A 15,423-nucleotide genomic window follows, 5' to 3' on the forward strand; every position below is an offset into this window, starting at 1 on the left:
TTCCTTGGGGACGCTGTGGTCATGCTGAGAACCGTACCGAGGCCCTTCTCCGCCGGTGGTGGGGTGGAAATGCAACCCCGACGATGTCACGAGCGACAGCTCGCTGCTCGCCTGAAAATGTAGGGCTGATGCCGGATTGAGGGGGAGGGGCCGGCAACAGGACTTCGGCCTGAATTCAGTATGATGCAGTGTCCTCTGGGGGAGGTGATGACTGACTGACGAGGAGCGCTCTCTGCCTGATGGCCTGCGGGGGATTCACAGTCTCAAAGGGGGATTGTGTGGACTGTGTGGACTCCACACAGCAACTGAATGGTGGACTCAACAACTGGATAAATTACTGAATTTAAATAATTAATTGAAATAAGAATATTAGAATAATAGATGAGGAAGTGTAAATTGATTGAAATTATGCAAAATGTGACTGAACTAAAACTGGACTGTCTTAAAATATGATTGAAGTTATGCAAAATGTGACTGAACTAAAACTGGACTGTATTAAAATATGATTGATATTGTGCAAAATAAGACTGAACTGTCTGAGCTGTCTTACATAGTATTTCAGGCATGTACATTATGCGAGAGCGGTCAAGCATCATTTCCATATTTTACAGGTCCTGGTTGGGGTTAAATCAACGTCAGTTTATTGTTATTTTCTTTTGTGTTTTCATTCCTCTATGAATATACAGTGAATCTTGATGAGTGTATCCTCGTGTTCGTTTCCTGGGGTATATTGGGTTATATTGGGTAATTGTAATTAGTATTACACGTGTTTTGATCTATGGCCTGCCCATCTACGGCCCTGACGACACTGGACGCTACTGGATGACCACTGGACCATCTAATTGTCACATGTCTCTGCTATTCCATGCGCTTCGTGCTATGTTTGCCTCTGGGCCCCCGTATAGTTAAGCTTCACGCTTATATGATATACACGCCCTCTTGGATTAAGTGCAGGTCTGATGTATTGATGGCAGTATTGGTGGTCATCCGATATGTAGGTATATGTCCGGAAATGTACTCTATTTGTTCCTGACCTTGGCCTTTTGACAGGTCCATGCTTAGTGTATGTCTTGATGATTGATGGTTGTGTCATATTGTTGGGTGCACAATGAATTGTTGTGTTGACATATAGATTTATATGTCAAAAGGGGGATTGATAGTTTTAATTCATTGATCTGTTGTCAATATCTTATATATCTTCAGGCTGTACACTGACGTCAGATGTCTCTGTGTAAACACGGACCCGATGAAACGGTCTCTGTGTAAACATAGGGCCCCATGAAACAGTTCTGGAAGACAGGTGCATGATGATATCAGAAGCATGCAAAAGCCCACACACACACCAGCACACACACTTTAACACACACACAAGCACACATCACGCAGACACCAATGCACACACATAGAGAGATACACACACCCCCCCCCTTTTTTGTTCGAAAGTGCCAGCTAGACATGCAAACTCATGTCTCTCACTTTAACACACACACAAGCACACACCACATAGACATCAATGCATAACACACCGAGAGATATACACACACCATTCTGATAAGATCCTTTGTCCTCAAACTGTGACATGACGGCTATCAATCACCAAGGCAGAAAAGAGGTTGGCCTATGTACCATACTGTATAAAAATATGGGGCTGTCTGTCGTCAAGTATCATTCTGCGGGTGTACTCGAGCAGGTGGTCCGGATTGAAGAGCTATCCTTCCTGTGTTCTCTGTGTACTTCGAGATAAAAACCTTGGCGGCACCAGACTTCAGACTCAACTTGTCTCACTGCTTCATTCAATAAAAGAACTATAAGGGTATTTCCTTACACATTAGACACTAGCAACACATTAGCATTAACACTAGCAACACATTAGCACTAGCATTAGACACTAGCAACACATTAGCACTAGCATTAACACTAGCAACACATTAGCACTAGCATTAACACTAGCAACGCATTAGCATTAGACACTAGCAACACATTAGCACTAGCATTAACACTAGCAACACATTAGCACTAGCATTAACACTAGCAACACATTAGCACTAGCATTAACACTAGCAACACATTAGCACTACCATTAACACTAGCAATACATTAGCATTAGCACTAGACACTAGCAACACATTAGCATTAGACACTAGCAACACATTAGCATTAGACACTAGCAACACATTAGCATTAACACTAGCAACATCAAACATTCCGCCGAAGCGTGAACTCACCGGAGCCCCTGACTGGGCACATCGTGAACTCACCGGAGCCCCTGACTGGGCACATCGTGAACTCACCGGAGCCCCTGACTAGGCACATCATGAACTCACCGGAGCCTCTGACTGGGCACATCGTGGGCACCGCCCCGCTCGTCCAGCAGCGTCCGCTGGCGCAGCAGCACTGGACCTGGCTGAAACGTCCGGAGATCTCCTGGGCACAGCGCCCGCTGATGATGCTCCCAAAGCACGACCCGGCCCACTGGTCTGAGAGAAGCAGGGAGAAGACATTAGAGGAGACACGACCCGCCCAACTGGTCTGAGAGAAGCAGGAAGAAGATATTTAGAGGAGACACAACCCGCCCAACTGGTCTGAGAGAAGCAGGAAGAAGATATTTAGAGGAGACGGTCTTAGAGAAGCAGGAAGAAGACATTTAGAGGAGACGGTCTGAGAGAAGCAGGAAGAAGACATTTAGAGGAGACGGTCTTAGAGAAGCAGGAAGAAGACATTTAGAAGAGACGGTCTTAGAGAAGCAGGAAGAAGACATTTAGAAGAGACGGTCTTAGAGAAGCAGGAAGAAGACATTTAGAAGAGACGGTCTTAGAGAAGCAGGAAGAAGACATTTAGAAGAGACGGTCTGAGAGAACAGGAAGAAGACATTTAGAGGAGACGGTCTGAGAGAAGCAGGAAGAAGACATTTAGAAGAGACGGTCTGAGAGAAGCAGGAAGAAGACATTTAGAAGAGACGGTCTTAGAGAATAGAGAAGCAGGAAGAAGACATTTAGAGGAGACGGTCTTAGAGAAGCAGGAAGAAGACATTTAGAGGAGACGGTCTGAGAGAAGCAGGAAGAAGACATTTAGAGGAGACGGTCTGAGAGAAGCAGGAAGAAGACATTTAGAAGAGACGGTCTTAGAGAAGCAGGAAGAAGACATTTAGAAGAGACGGTCTGAGAGAAGCAGAAATAAGACATTTAGAAGAGACGGTCTTAGAGAAGCAGAAAGAAGACATTTAGAAGAGACGGTCTTAGAGAAGCAGAAAGAAGACATTTAGAAGAGACGGTCTGAGAGAAGCAGGGAGAAGACATTTAGAAGAGATGGTCTGAGAGAAGCAGGAAGAAGACATTTAGAGGAGACGGTCTGAGAGAAGCAGGAAGAAGACATTTAGAAGAGACGGTCTGAGAGAAGCAGGAAGAAGACATTTAGAGGAGACGGTCTTAGAGAAGCAGGGAGAAGACATTTAGAAGAGACGGACTGAGAGAAGCAGGAAGAAGACATTTAGAGGAGACGGTCTTAGAGAAGCAGGAAGAAGACATTTTGAAGAGACGGTCTTAGAGAAGCAGGAAGAAGACATTTAGAAGAGATGGTCTTAGAGAATAAGGAAGAAGACATTTAGAGGAGACGGTCTTAGAGAAGCAGGAAGAAGACATTTAGAAGAGACGGTCTTAGAGAAGCAGGGAGAAGACATTTAGAAGAGATGGTCTGAGAGAAGCAGGGAGAAGACATTTAGAAGAGACGGTCTTAGAGAAGCAGGAAGAAGACATTTAGAAGAGACGGTCTTAGAGAAGCAGGAAGAAGACATTTAGAAGAGACGGTCTTAGAGAAGCAGGAAGAAGACATTTAGAAGAGATGGTCTGAGAGAAGCAGGAAGAAGACATTTAGAAGAGACGGTCTGAGAGAAGCAGGAAGAAGACATTTAGAAGAGACGGTCTTAGAGAAGCAGGAAGAAGACATTTAGAGGAGACGGTCTTAGAGAAGCAGGAAGAAGACATTTAGAAGAGACGGTCTGAGAGAAGCAGGAAGAAGACATTTAGAAGAGACGGTCTTAGAGAAGCAGGAAGAAGACATTTAGAGGAGACGGTCTGAGAGAAGCAGGAAGAAGACATTTAGAAGAGATGGTCTGAGAGAAGCAGGAAGAAGACATTTAGAAGAGACGGTCTTAGAGAAGCAGGGAGAAGACATTTAGAGGAGACGGTCTTAGAGAAGCAGGAAGAAGACATTTAGAGGAGACGGTCTGAGAGAAGCAGGAAGAAGACATTTAGAAGAGACGGTCTTAGAGAAGCAGGAAGAAGACATTTAGAAGAGACGGTCTTAGAGAAGCAGGAAGAAGACATTTAGAGGAGACGGTCTTAGAGAAGCAGGAAGAAGACATTTAGAAGAGACGGTCTTAGAGAAGCAGGAAGAAGACATTTAGAAGAGACGGTCTGAGAGAAGCAGGAAGAAGACATTTAGAGGAGACGGTCTTAGAGAAGCAGGAAGAAGACATTTAGAAGAGACGGTCTTAGAGAAGCAGGAAGAAGACATTTAGAAGAGACGGTCTTAGAGAAGCAGGAAGAAGACATTTAGAAGAGACGGTCTTAGAGAAGCAGGAAGAAGACATTTAGAAGAGACGGTCTTAGAGAAGCAGGAAGAAGACATTTAGAAGAGACGGTCTGAGAGAAGCAGGAAGAAGACATTTAGAGGAGACGGTTTTAGAGAAGCAGGAAGAAGACATTTAGAAGAGACGGTCTTAGAGAAGCAGGAAGAAGACATTTAGAAGAGACGGTCTTAGAGAAGCAGGAAGAAGACATTTAGAAGAGACGGTCTGAGAGAAGCAGGAAGAAGACATTTAGAAGAGACGGTCTTAGAGAAGCAGGAAGAAGACATTTAGAGGAGATTGTCTTAGAGAAGCAGAAAGAAGACATTTAGAGGAGACGGTCTTAGAGAAGCAGGGAGAAGACATTTAGAAGAGACGGTCTGAGAGAAGCAGGGAGAAGACATTTAGAAGAGACGGTCTGAGAGAAGCAGGGAGAAGACATTTAGAGGAGATGGTCTGAGAGAAGCAGGAAGAAGACATTTAGAAGAGACGGTCTTAGAGAAGCAGGGAGAAGACATTTAGAAGAGACGGTCTTAGAGAAGCAGGAAGAAGACATTTAGAAGAGACGGTCTTAGAGAAGCAGGGAGAAGACATTTAGAAGAGACGGTCTTAGAGAAGCAGGAAGAAGACATTTAGAAGAGACGGTCTTAGAGAAGCAGGAAGAAGACATTTAGAAGAGACGGTCTTAGAGAAGCAGGAAGAAGACATTTAGAGGAGACGGTCTTAGAGAAGCAGGAAGAAGACATTTTGAAGAGACGGTCTGAGAGAAGCAGGAAGAAGACATTTTGAAGAGACGGTCTTAGAGAAGCAGGAAGAAGACATTTAGAAGAGACGGTCTGAGAGAAGCAGGGAGAAGACATTTAGAGGAGACGGTCTTAGAGAAGCAGGAAGAAGACATTTAGAGGAGATGGTCTGAGAGAAGCAGGAAGAAGACATTTAGAAGAGACGGTCTTAGAGAAGCAGGAAGAAGACATTTAGAGGAGACGGTCTTAGAGAAGCAGGAAGAAGACATTTAGAGGAGACGGTCTTAGAGAAGCAGGAAGAAGACATTTAGAAGAGACGGTCTGAGAGAAGCAGGGAGAAGACATTTAGAGGAGACACAACCCGCCCAACTGGTCTAGCCTAGCATAGCACAATGAATGGAAGCGGACATGACCGGTTAGCCTAGGCATTGTCCAACTAACACCTCTCCTGAAGGCTAACCGGTCATGTCCGCTTCCATTCATTGTGCTAAGCTAGGCTAACATGCAGCCAGATAGCTTTCTACTAAACGCACAGAGAGAAAACTGGTATCTACAGTATCTTCTTGTCTCTCTCTGGAGAAGACGGTAAGCTAATTTCCCAAAATGTTGGCGTGTTCCTTTAACTGTCAATCAATTGATCCATCCAACCCATCATGAATCCATCTACCTGTCATCCATACATTATATTCATCCACCCTTCCACTCATCCACTCTTCCACTCATCCACCCTTCCACTCATCCACCCTTCCACTCATCCACCCTTCCACTCATCCACCCTTCCACCCTTCCACCCTTCCACTCATCCACCCTTCCACTCATCCACCCACCCACCTCATTCATCCATGATATCCTTCCTGTATGTATTATACATTCTGACAGCTGGCATAGCTTAAGTGAAACAACATGAGATGTGAGCGTCTGCCTCCAGCTGAAGCCTCGCTGCCAGATGGTTCCTCACCGAAGACGGGTGTGGAGGGCGTGTGGGGGTCAGGGTAGTCTGGGTGGGGCACTGGGTATGGCTGGACGACTCCTCCAGGACATAGCCTCTGGTACTCCTCTAGACAGGGTCAAAGGGTAAAGGTCAATAGGTTAGCAAAAGGAGTATAGTTGTGTCAGCAGGCTAGTGGACACCAGAATATAAATCTTTTGGAGACGACTTGGACCTTGATCTATGGTCCAGACCTCCACCTTGAAGGTCCACTTCAAAGATACGGTTGTCTTTACAGCCTGGAGGGTGTTTCCGTGTCTCCTCAGTCAAGATCATCTCTTTGTGGAACTTAAAGGCTCAACATCCGCCGTCGTTGAAGGATATGATTCACACCATCGCTGAGGAATATTCAGCACGGCGTCAAGAGCCACATCTGGGGTGTTTCACATCCTCATGTCCAGCGTGACGTTCGGGGGAAGATTTCAAAACAAAACAATACGGCTAAAACCAAGATAGCGGCACGGTGGTGTAGTGGTTAACACTGTCGCCTCACAGCAAGAAGGTCCAGGGTTCGATTCCCGCTTGGGGACCAGGTTTCCGCGATGCCAGCTACCCAGGTGGGGGATCTCCTGGGCCTTTCTGTGTGGAGTTTCCATGTTCTCCCCGTGCTCGCAAGGGTTTCCCCCCCGATAAGATAAACCCAATGGAAAAACATGATCGCTAATGCTGTTGTGTCCCTGACGAAGACGGGCAGGAGCACTTGGATTGGTCCCCAAGGCGCGGCCCTCGCCGACCCCCTATCTGCTCCCGGCTGCCCATGGGGGGAAGGACGACGGGATGGGTCAAGTGCAGAGACTCAATCGCATTAGGCAACACAAGATACAAGATACAAGAGTTTTATTTGTCACGGCATACAGGTATACAGTGAAGTGCGGGGGGTCTCGCCCGCAACGATGTGCATAATAATAATACATAAATACAAGTAATAATATAAGAGTCCAACCAATAGAGCGACATAGTGCAATAAACAAGTAAACAAAGTAGGCATATCGGTATCTGTACATGAGCTATTTACAGAGCATGGTAGGACATGCTAGGTCCTGTGGCAGTGCAGTACACTGTTAGCTACGGATGAGGCATTGGGTCTTTATGTACACTGCTATACAATGCTATATTATACAATCTCAAGCTGTACTATTCTTAAAGTGACCTTTCCTTCTGTAAAGTGTCCATAGTGTGAGCGTGTGCAGCATGAGTGTGTGTGTGCTCATGTTAAAGTGGCTGCTAGTGTGTGAGCGTGTACAGTGTGTGTGTTGTGTGTGTGCTCATGTGTGCTTGTGCGTGGAGAGTTGAGTGTTCAAGGCTCTAATGGCCTGGGGGAAGAAGCTGAGCCTAAGTCTCTCTGTCCTCATTACTGGTGCTCGCAGGCGTTTTCCTGACCGCAGCAGTATGAACAGGCTGTTGTTGTGGTGGTGAGGGTCTTTCATTATCCTGCAGGCTCTGGATTTGCACCTCTTGTTGTATAGGACCTGCAGGGTTGGTAGTGCAATACCCGTGGTACGCTCGGCTGAGCGCACCACTCTCTGTAGGGCCTTCTTGTCCTGTGCCATGCTGTTTCCATACCAGGCAGTGATGTTTCCGGTCAAGATGCTCTCTACAGCTCCTGAGTAGAAGGACTGGAGTATCTTCCCCGACACTCTGAACTTCCTTAACTGTCTCAGGTGGTAGAGGCGCTGCTTCGCCTTTTTTACGACTGAGTCTATGCGTGTTGACCATGTCAGATCCTCTGAGATGTGGACCCCCAGGTACTTGAAGTTGCTCACCCTGTCCACGGTAGGCCCGTTTATCCTCAGTGGTGTGTGTGTCTCCTGCTGTCTCCTCCTAAAATCCACGATCAGCTCCTTGGTTTTACCAATATTCAGGAGCAGGCTGTTGTCCTGGCACCAGCGTTCCAGTACCTCAACCTCCTCCCGGTAGGCCTTCTCGTCGTTGTCCAAGATCAGCCCCACCACCACTGTGTCGTCCGCAAACTTCACTATGGAGTTGGAGCTGAACTTGGCCACACAGTCGTGTGTGTATAGTGAGTACAGCAGGGGGCTCAGAACACAGCCCTGGGGGGACCCGATGCTCAGGGTGATGGTGTTGGAGGTCTGACCCCCCACCCTGACCGCCTGGGGCCTTTCGCTCAGAAAGTCCAGTATCCAGGCGCTCAGAGCGGAGCTCAGACCCAGCTCGATCAGCTTGTCCACCAGTCTGGTGGGGACTATGGTGTTGAACGCTGAGCTGTAGTCAATGAACAACAGTCTCACATAGCCCCCCTTCTGTCGGTCCAGGTGAGAGAGGGTGCTGTGCAGTACTTGGGAGACCGCATCATCAGTGGACCTGTTTGGCCTGTAGGGTCCATATCACTGGGGAGGGAGGCACAAATGTGATCCTTGACCAGCCTCTCGAAACATTTCATGGCCACAGAGGTGAGTGCCACCGGTCTGTAGTCATTGAGACCTGTTGGGGAGGGTTTCTTTGGTACAGGGATGATGGTAGACATCTTGAAGCAGGCAGGGACCACTGACTCCGCCAGGGATTGATTAAATATGGCGGTGAACACAGGGGCTAGCTGGTTAGCACAGGACTTAAGTATGCGTCCTGTTATTCCATCTGGGCCAGCCGCTTTTCTGGTGTTCACCTGCATAAATGCTCCTCTCACACTGTGTACCAACAACGAGAGAGCGTGCCAGGAGACCAGTTGGTTGCCAGGAGACCAGTTGGGTGCCAGGAGACCAGTTGGGTGCCAGGTGCTTTTCTGAACACCTCTGCAAGAATCTATTACTGTCCAACAAGCACTTTGAACTCAACTCAGCCTCTGCAGAGTTATTTGAACGAGAATTTCAGGTGGGGCAGGGGGGGGGGGGGCTTTTATGAGCAGGTATCGCTGACGGCATGGCAACCGAAATTCAGTTTTCAGCAAGTGTTTGTGCCCATTTCTAGTCTCACGTGAACCGTGAAGATCTTTATGGCTATTCTGTTTCATAAAGCTACTCGCAAAATATTGTGTTTTTCCTTTCCAATATCCCCACCTTTGTCTAAACGTGAAGAAATTGTAAAAGTATTATAAAATAGAATAGATGTGTTGAATTGAGTTGAACAGTGAAGCCCCTTTCACACCGGCAGGGCTCCGGTTCAAGCTCTGGGTCCGTTCTGGAGCCTCTGAACCTTGGTGCTCTCTGGCGAACCAGCCCACGTTTACACCTATTTAAGGAGAACCAACGTTCCACCGTCCTCCGTCATCAACGGGGGCGTTACTCAGGCGGAGGTAAACACAACCATATGAACACGACAGTGGCAAATATAACATCCCTATATAAAACAGCTTCAGAGGTTCGGCATTGCACCATGCTGATCCACTCAACAGGTAGCGATCTCAAGATGAGATCCGATTCAAATGTATTGTCATTATACAGTACAATACATCATCCAGGGCGGCCGGGTAGCGCAGCGGACTAAGCGTCTGTCTACCACCACAGAGACAGTGGGATCGAATCCAGCTGCGGTGCACAATTGGAAGTGTTAGAGGGTGGGAACCCGGCGAGGGTGGGTCCTGGTCGTTGTAAACAGCGACTCCTACAGTTCGGTCGGGGCACCTGCACAGCAAGGGAAGGATCTGGAGGGAGGTAGTGTGATCCTTCCACACGTTACACTCCCCCAGTGAGAGTCCGCGCTGCCAGGTGAAAAGAAGCGGTGGGCTGGCTACACATGTGTCGGAGGAAGCATGTGATAGTCTCCGCCCTCCCAGACCGACAGTAGGGGGTAGAGTGCGTGACGACCAGGAAGGGGATTGGGAATTGGCATAACGACTAACATTGGGATGGGAGAAAAACGGAAAAAGAAAGGAGGAAAAAGATAAATCAAACAAAAAAAAACAATACATCATCCAACCAGAGTGGATAAAGAAATGCATAAATTAATGAAGAAAAGAAAACGTGTGTAACCGAGAGATTTGAACCTGGGACCATAGGATCCACAGGCAGCCGCACTAACTAGTTGAGCTAAAGGGTCCAACATTGACTGCAACTGACTAATCCATAATTTACACTTGTCAAGAGCCAATTGTGCAGTCTTCAGTATTGGCATTAATAAATCAGATGTCATCATGCTAATATGTCATGTTCTACAGTAGGACGTACTTCTATGATACCCAATAAAACAAGTCATTAGGATAACTAATTATCCTATTATTGCTGGAACGATTCATTTTGAACGTATACAGTACGTGTGTACGTGTGTTTTTGTGTGTGCTTGCGTGCCGAGGCTCACATTCTCCACGCATATTCATTTCTGAAGCATTTATTTATCCACTCTGGTTGGATGGTGTATTGTACTTGTGCTGTATAATAACAATACATTGGAATCTAATCTCGCAAATCTAATCTCGCAAATCGCTTTCTGATTGAGTGCAATGCCAACCCTCTACTGTTTGCCGTTTTCGCTTGTCCCGACAGCCTAGAATATGACACGCCCACTGATGATGTCACGGTTCGCAAGGAAAAAACAACTATTTTTCCGTTCCAGCTGAGCACAGATTTTTCACGTTTTCCAACCAATTATTCCCGGTGTGAACGCGCCGGCCGGTTCGAGATTACGTTACTTTCATTCAATCAATCAATCTGCACAGTGATTGATTGAAGGAACATTGTATTAACAGATTGCAGAATGGGTACAATACAGTACGGCTCAATACACAGTTACACACAATTGTTAACACTTTGAGGACCGGCCGTCGCCGTCTAATATGTGGCTGGAGGACCACGCTTTGTAAACAAACCGATGTACTTTTGGAGAGATATATATATACTTTATAGTATTGCTATCTGTCCATTCTCATTGTCACTTGAGTGCATAAACCGTGCCTTCATAATGGATTAAAGAAAAAAAAATCCATTGGTTGGTTGTCATTTTATAGCGCCGTGAATATAAGGTTTATCGCACTTTTCGTCTCAAATATTTTCTGGGAAGCTAGATATAGGGCTAAAGGCTACTAACGTTATATCGAACGGCATTTCTGTTGTATATATTCGAATGAAATAAAACAAACTGCTTATCATCCGGACTATTACAGAGCATCTATGGATGAAATGGGGGCGGCGGGGGACGCCGATTAGTATTATTGATTAGCAATAGAGTGTCCGTGCAAGTAGCCACATTCACTGATCGATTGCTTGCGTTTTACAACAATGTCTGATCCGGTTGTAATTTGGGTGAAGAGGGTCCTACTGTCAGCCCATGTGATCGCCGGCAGCATTTCCCCATTATTCATCGGCATCTGGTAGATCGATATGTCCATTGGCTGATCATAAATCCCATTATTCCAGGCTGAAATCTGCGCTTCGAACCGTGATCAACGGTGCATGCTGTTCACTTGGGATCAGGCTAAAATTAAACACGCATAGACGGTAAAAATTTTTTAAATCCACTCGCCCACAATGATATTGCAGTGGAGCGATGGCGCCCCTAAGAGGATCTGGCCGGTATTGCATGTCGCCGATTTCACAGAGGCGGGTAAATCTGCAGAGTCGATGGGGGATCTTGATCCGTTTATTAATATGGAATAAAACAATAACAACTTGCCACGAGTTAACTCGTGGCTCTGGTCCTCAACGCATGGCACCGAAACCCAAGTTAACTCGTGGTTGGGCGGCAAAGTGTTAAGGGGATGCAGACCAGAGAAAGACTTTAGTCTTGTTTACATCAGGGTCCCCCATTTTCAATTCATCATGAATTGTAAGTAAGGGTGCAACTTGCTCCGTGCAATCCATTCTTTGTGGATCTAGCCCATAGTCTAGCAACTTTCAAGACAGGGGAGGGAAGAATTGGATAATACGAAACAAATTGGGATGGGAGAAAAATAGAAAAAATAAGGAGAAAAAGTGGATAAAAAAATTATAATAATGATATAACATAACATGAAGCCACTCCGGCCAGTCACGCTCAGTCACAGCTCAGGCAGAATATATCATACAATAGAGTATGGCATGCGCAATATTCTTGCCTATATATTTCTGAATGGATTTGTGCATGGATATTACCGTACCATGTTATTATACAGGCAATTCCGTTATTGACACTGTTCATTCATTCCACGTACATTTATTCATACTGTACGTATGCAAAACTCAAGTTGTATGTACGTGTAAGTCTGCAAATATGTACAGTATGTACGAAGAATGCCTTAGAGTCTTGGATAGGCAGTTTAATTTCGACAAGAAAAGCAAACATAAAGCAGCTTCGAGAATGGACTGCTTTAATTTCCTGTCAGTTGTTGATATTAGCAAACACTGCAACTGGAATAATATAAGAGGCTGTGTCACCATGGACATGTTCCAAAATGGCCTCCCCCGTTCCCCCCTGTCTCCCGGTACCCGATAACCTCGGTAAGAACATCGGGGCGCGGCCCGTCCTCGTCGTGCAATCCTAGCGCTGTGACGGGAAATCCAACTGTGGACTTAGCCGTTTCCTATTGTAACAACCCCCATCCTGGACCCTCATTCTAGTCCTTTTGATAACACCTTCCTCCCCCCATCCTGGACCCTCATTCTAGTCCTTTTGATAACACCTTCCCCCCTCCTGGCTGGTGCCCCTCACCCCCTCCTCCCTGTGCCCCTCACCCCCTCCTGGCTGGTGCCCCTCACCCCCTCCTCCCTGTGCCCCTCACCCCCTCCTCCCTGTCCCCCTCACCCCCTCCTCCCTGTGCCCCTCACCCCCTCCTCCCTGTGCCCCCTCACTGATTGATTGAAAACTTTATTAACAGATTGCAGAATGGGTACAATACAATACAGTACGGCTCAATACAAACAACTGCTAAGAGGATACAGACCAGAAAAATACTTTTGTCTTGTTTACATCAGGTAAACTGTGAGGATTCGCCTGTTCCCTGGACCTTTATTCCCTGTCTCCTCACCTCACCAGCCCCCACCTTTGGACTTTCCCTGTCTACTCTCCTCAACAGCCCCCACCCTTGCGATGTTTTACTCTCCTCTATTTTCTTTGACTCCAGTGTTTTTGTGTTTTCCCTTAAAGGGACAGTGCCGCTTTTTGTTATTTTTACGAAATAAATGCCCTGTTTTGGCTTACTCTCATACCTGTCTTGTGTTGTGCGATTGGGGTCGGTTACAAACCATAACAGTACGACCCGACCCGTCGACGACCCCAGCCAGCACAGACAGTGTATGTGAGTTAGCCCCTGTTAGTTCCCTCTAACCCACTCTAGCTCCCTCTAGTTCCCTCTAGTTCCCTCTAGCTCCCCTGTTAGTTCCCCTGTTGACTCCCCTGTTAGCTCCCCTGGTAGCCTCGTTAGCTTCCCTCTTAGCCCCCCTGTTAGCCTCGTTAGCTCCCCTGTTAGCTACCCAGTTTCCCCACTGCTAGGACTGCCCCTTCAGCTAGCAAGGTCAGTCTCCCCACTGCTAGGACTGCCCCTTCAGCTAGCAAGGTCAGTTTCCCCACAGCTAGGACTGTCCTTCCAGCTAGCTTGTTTTCCTTTGCTAGTCCAGCCCTGTCTGCTAGCCTAGCTCCGGCAGCTAGCGCAGCCTCTATGCTATTGTAGCAGTACAGCTAGCATAGGCCCTGTAGCTAGCAATGCTCTGGCAGCTACCCAGTCCCTCTGCTAGCCCCACTTTAGGTGTAGCTTCCCCTGCTAGCATGGCCCAGTTCTTTTTTGTTTGTTGCTTTATCATGTCCCCTGCCACGCTGTCTGATTTTTGGGTCGCCCGGTGGCTCCCGTGGAGGGGGAGGTACTGTGAGGATTCGCCTGTTCCCTGGACCTTTATTCCCTGTCTCCTCACCTCACCAGCCCCCACCTTTGGACTTTCCCTGTCTACTCTCCTCAACAGCCCCCACCCTTGCAATGTTTTACTCTCCTCTACTCTTCACCAGCCCCCACCTTTGGACTTTCCCTGTCTACTCTCCTCAACAGCCCCCACCCTTGCGATGTTTTACTCTCCTCTACTCTTCACCAGCCCCCACCCTTGGACTACCTTTCACAGCTGTCTTAGTTTATGATTAGCGCCCCAGAGGGCTTTAAATACCTGGACCTCCCCTCCAGTCCTTGTCGGGTCGTTCTGTATGCTGGTTCTGTGTTCTGGACTCTGTATCTTTATCTGTGTTCAGTGTTCATGGAGTCCTGGACGTTACCATCACCTGCCGCGTCTCCGGCGTGAGACGACGTGCCAGCCATCACCACCTGTCGCCGTTTGCCTGGAGTGGGACACCGTCTGTGCTCTCTAATTCTCTACGGGAGGTTTTCCAGTGTTCCCACTCCAGACGTCAAGCCGGCGCGCATCGCTTCCTATTTCCACGGGAGGATGCGTCTCTTCGCCCCGGTCCCCTGGGACCCCGGTGTTCTGCGCTGCCCGTCTACAGCTTCCGAGGAGGATCTCCGTGCCAGGCCTGGAGTGGTGTTCCCACTCCAGACGTCAAGCCGGCGCGCTCCCACTCCAGACGTCAAGCCGGCGCGCTCCCACTCCAGACGTCAAGCCGGCGCGCATCGCTTCCTAGTTCCACGGGAGGATGCGTCTCTTCACCCCGGTCCCCTGGTACCCCTGTGTTCTGCGCTGCCCGTCTGCAGCATCCGAGGAAGATCTCTGTGCCAGGCCTCCGCCGTCGGGCCCCTGGTTCCCATGCCAGGCCTCCGCCGTCGGAACCCTTTCCTCATCCCTGTAAGCAGCTCTGGCCCTGTCCAAGGCCTTAACCCTGTTCTCTGTCCCTGTCTCCAGCCCGCCTCTCCGGGCCTCTGTCCCTGTCCCCCTCTCCAGTGCCGCATTTTCCCTATTTTCTTTGACACCAGTGTTTTGTGTTTTCCCTTAAAGGGACAGTGCCGCTTTTTGTTATTTAAGAAATAAATGCCCTGTTTTGGCTTACTCTCATACCTGTCTTGTGTTGTGCGATTGGGGTCGGTTACAAACCATAACAGTAAACGTTAGTTAGCGTGCGTATTATTTTGAGCATCCTCTGAACCGAACAATACACACATGGCCCGAACCGTGGAGGTCGTACCGAATGGTGTATGGTTCGAATGAGTATCGTTCCACCCCTACTAGGAACACATTACAACACCATGACACTAGCAAAACATACCATGACACTAGCAACACATTAGCACTAGCATTAGACGCTAGCATACATTAGCACTAGACACTAGC

General features: G+C 47.7%; 1 protein-coding gene across 1 annotated transcript in view; it reads right to left on the bottom strand.

The window, feature by feature from the left end:
* The window catches only part of LOC311237265 (fibrillin-2-like), a gene marked incomplete at its 5' end in the record, with an annotated part of 361,408 nt that overhangs the window by 196,103 nt on the left and 149,882 nt on the right, over positions 1–15,423 (bottom strand). The window contains 2 exon segments of the mRNA XM_084325071.1: positions 2,292–2,477; positions 6,266–6,364. Coding sequence (XP_084181197.1) covers positions 2,292–2,477; positions 6,266–6,364 — 285 coding nt within the window.

This window comes from Notolepis coatsorum (genome assembly GCF_963971535.1).
Source record: "Notolepis coatsorum genome assembly, chromosome: 11".
Classification (NCBI taxonomy): Eukaryota; Metazoa; Chordata; class Actinopteri; order Aulopiformes; family Paralepididae; genus Notolepis; species Notolepis coatsorum.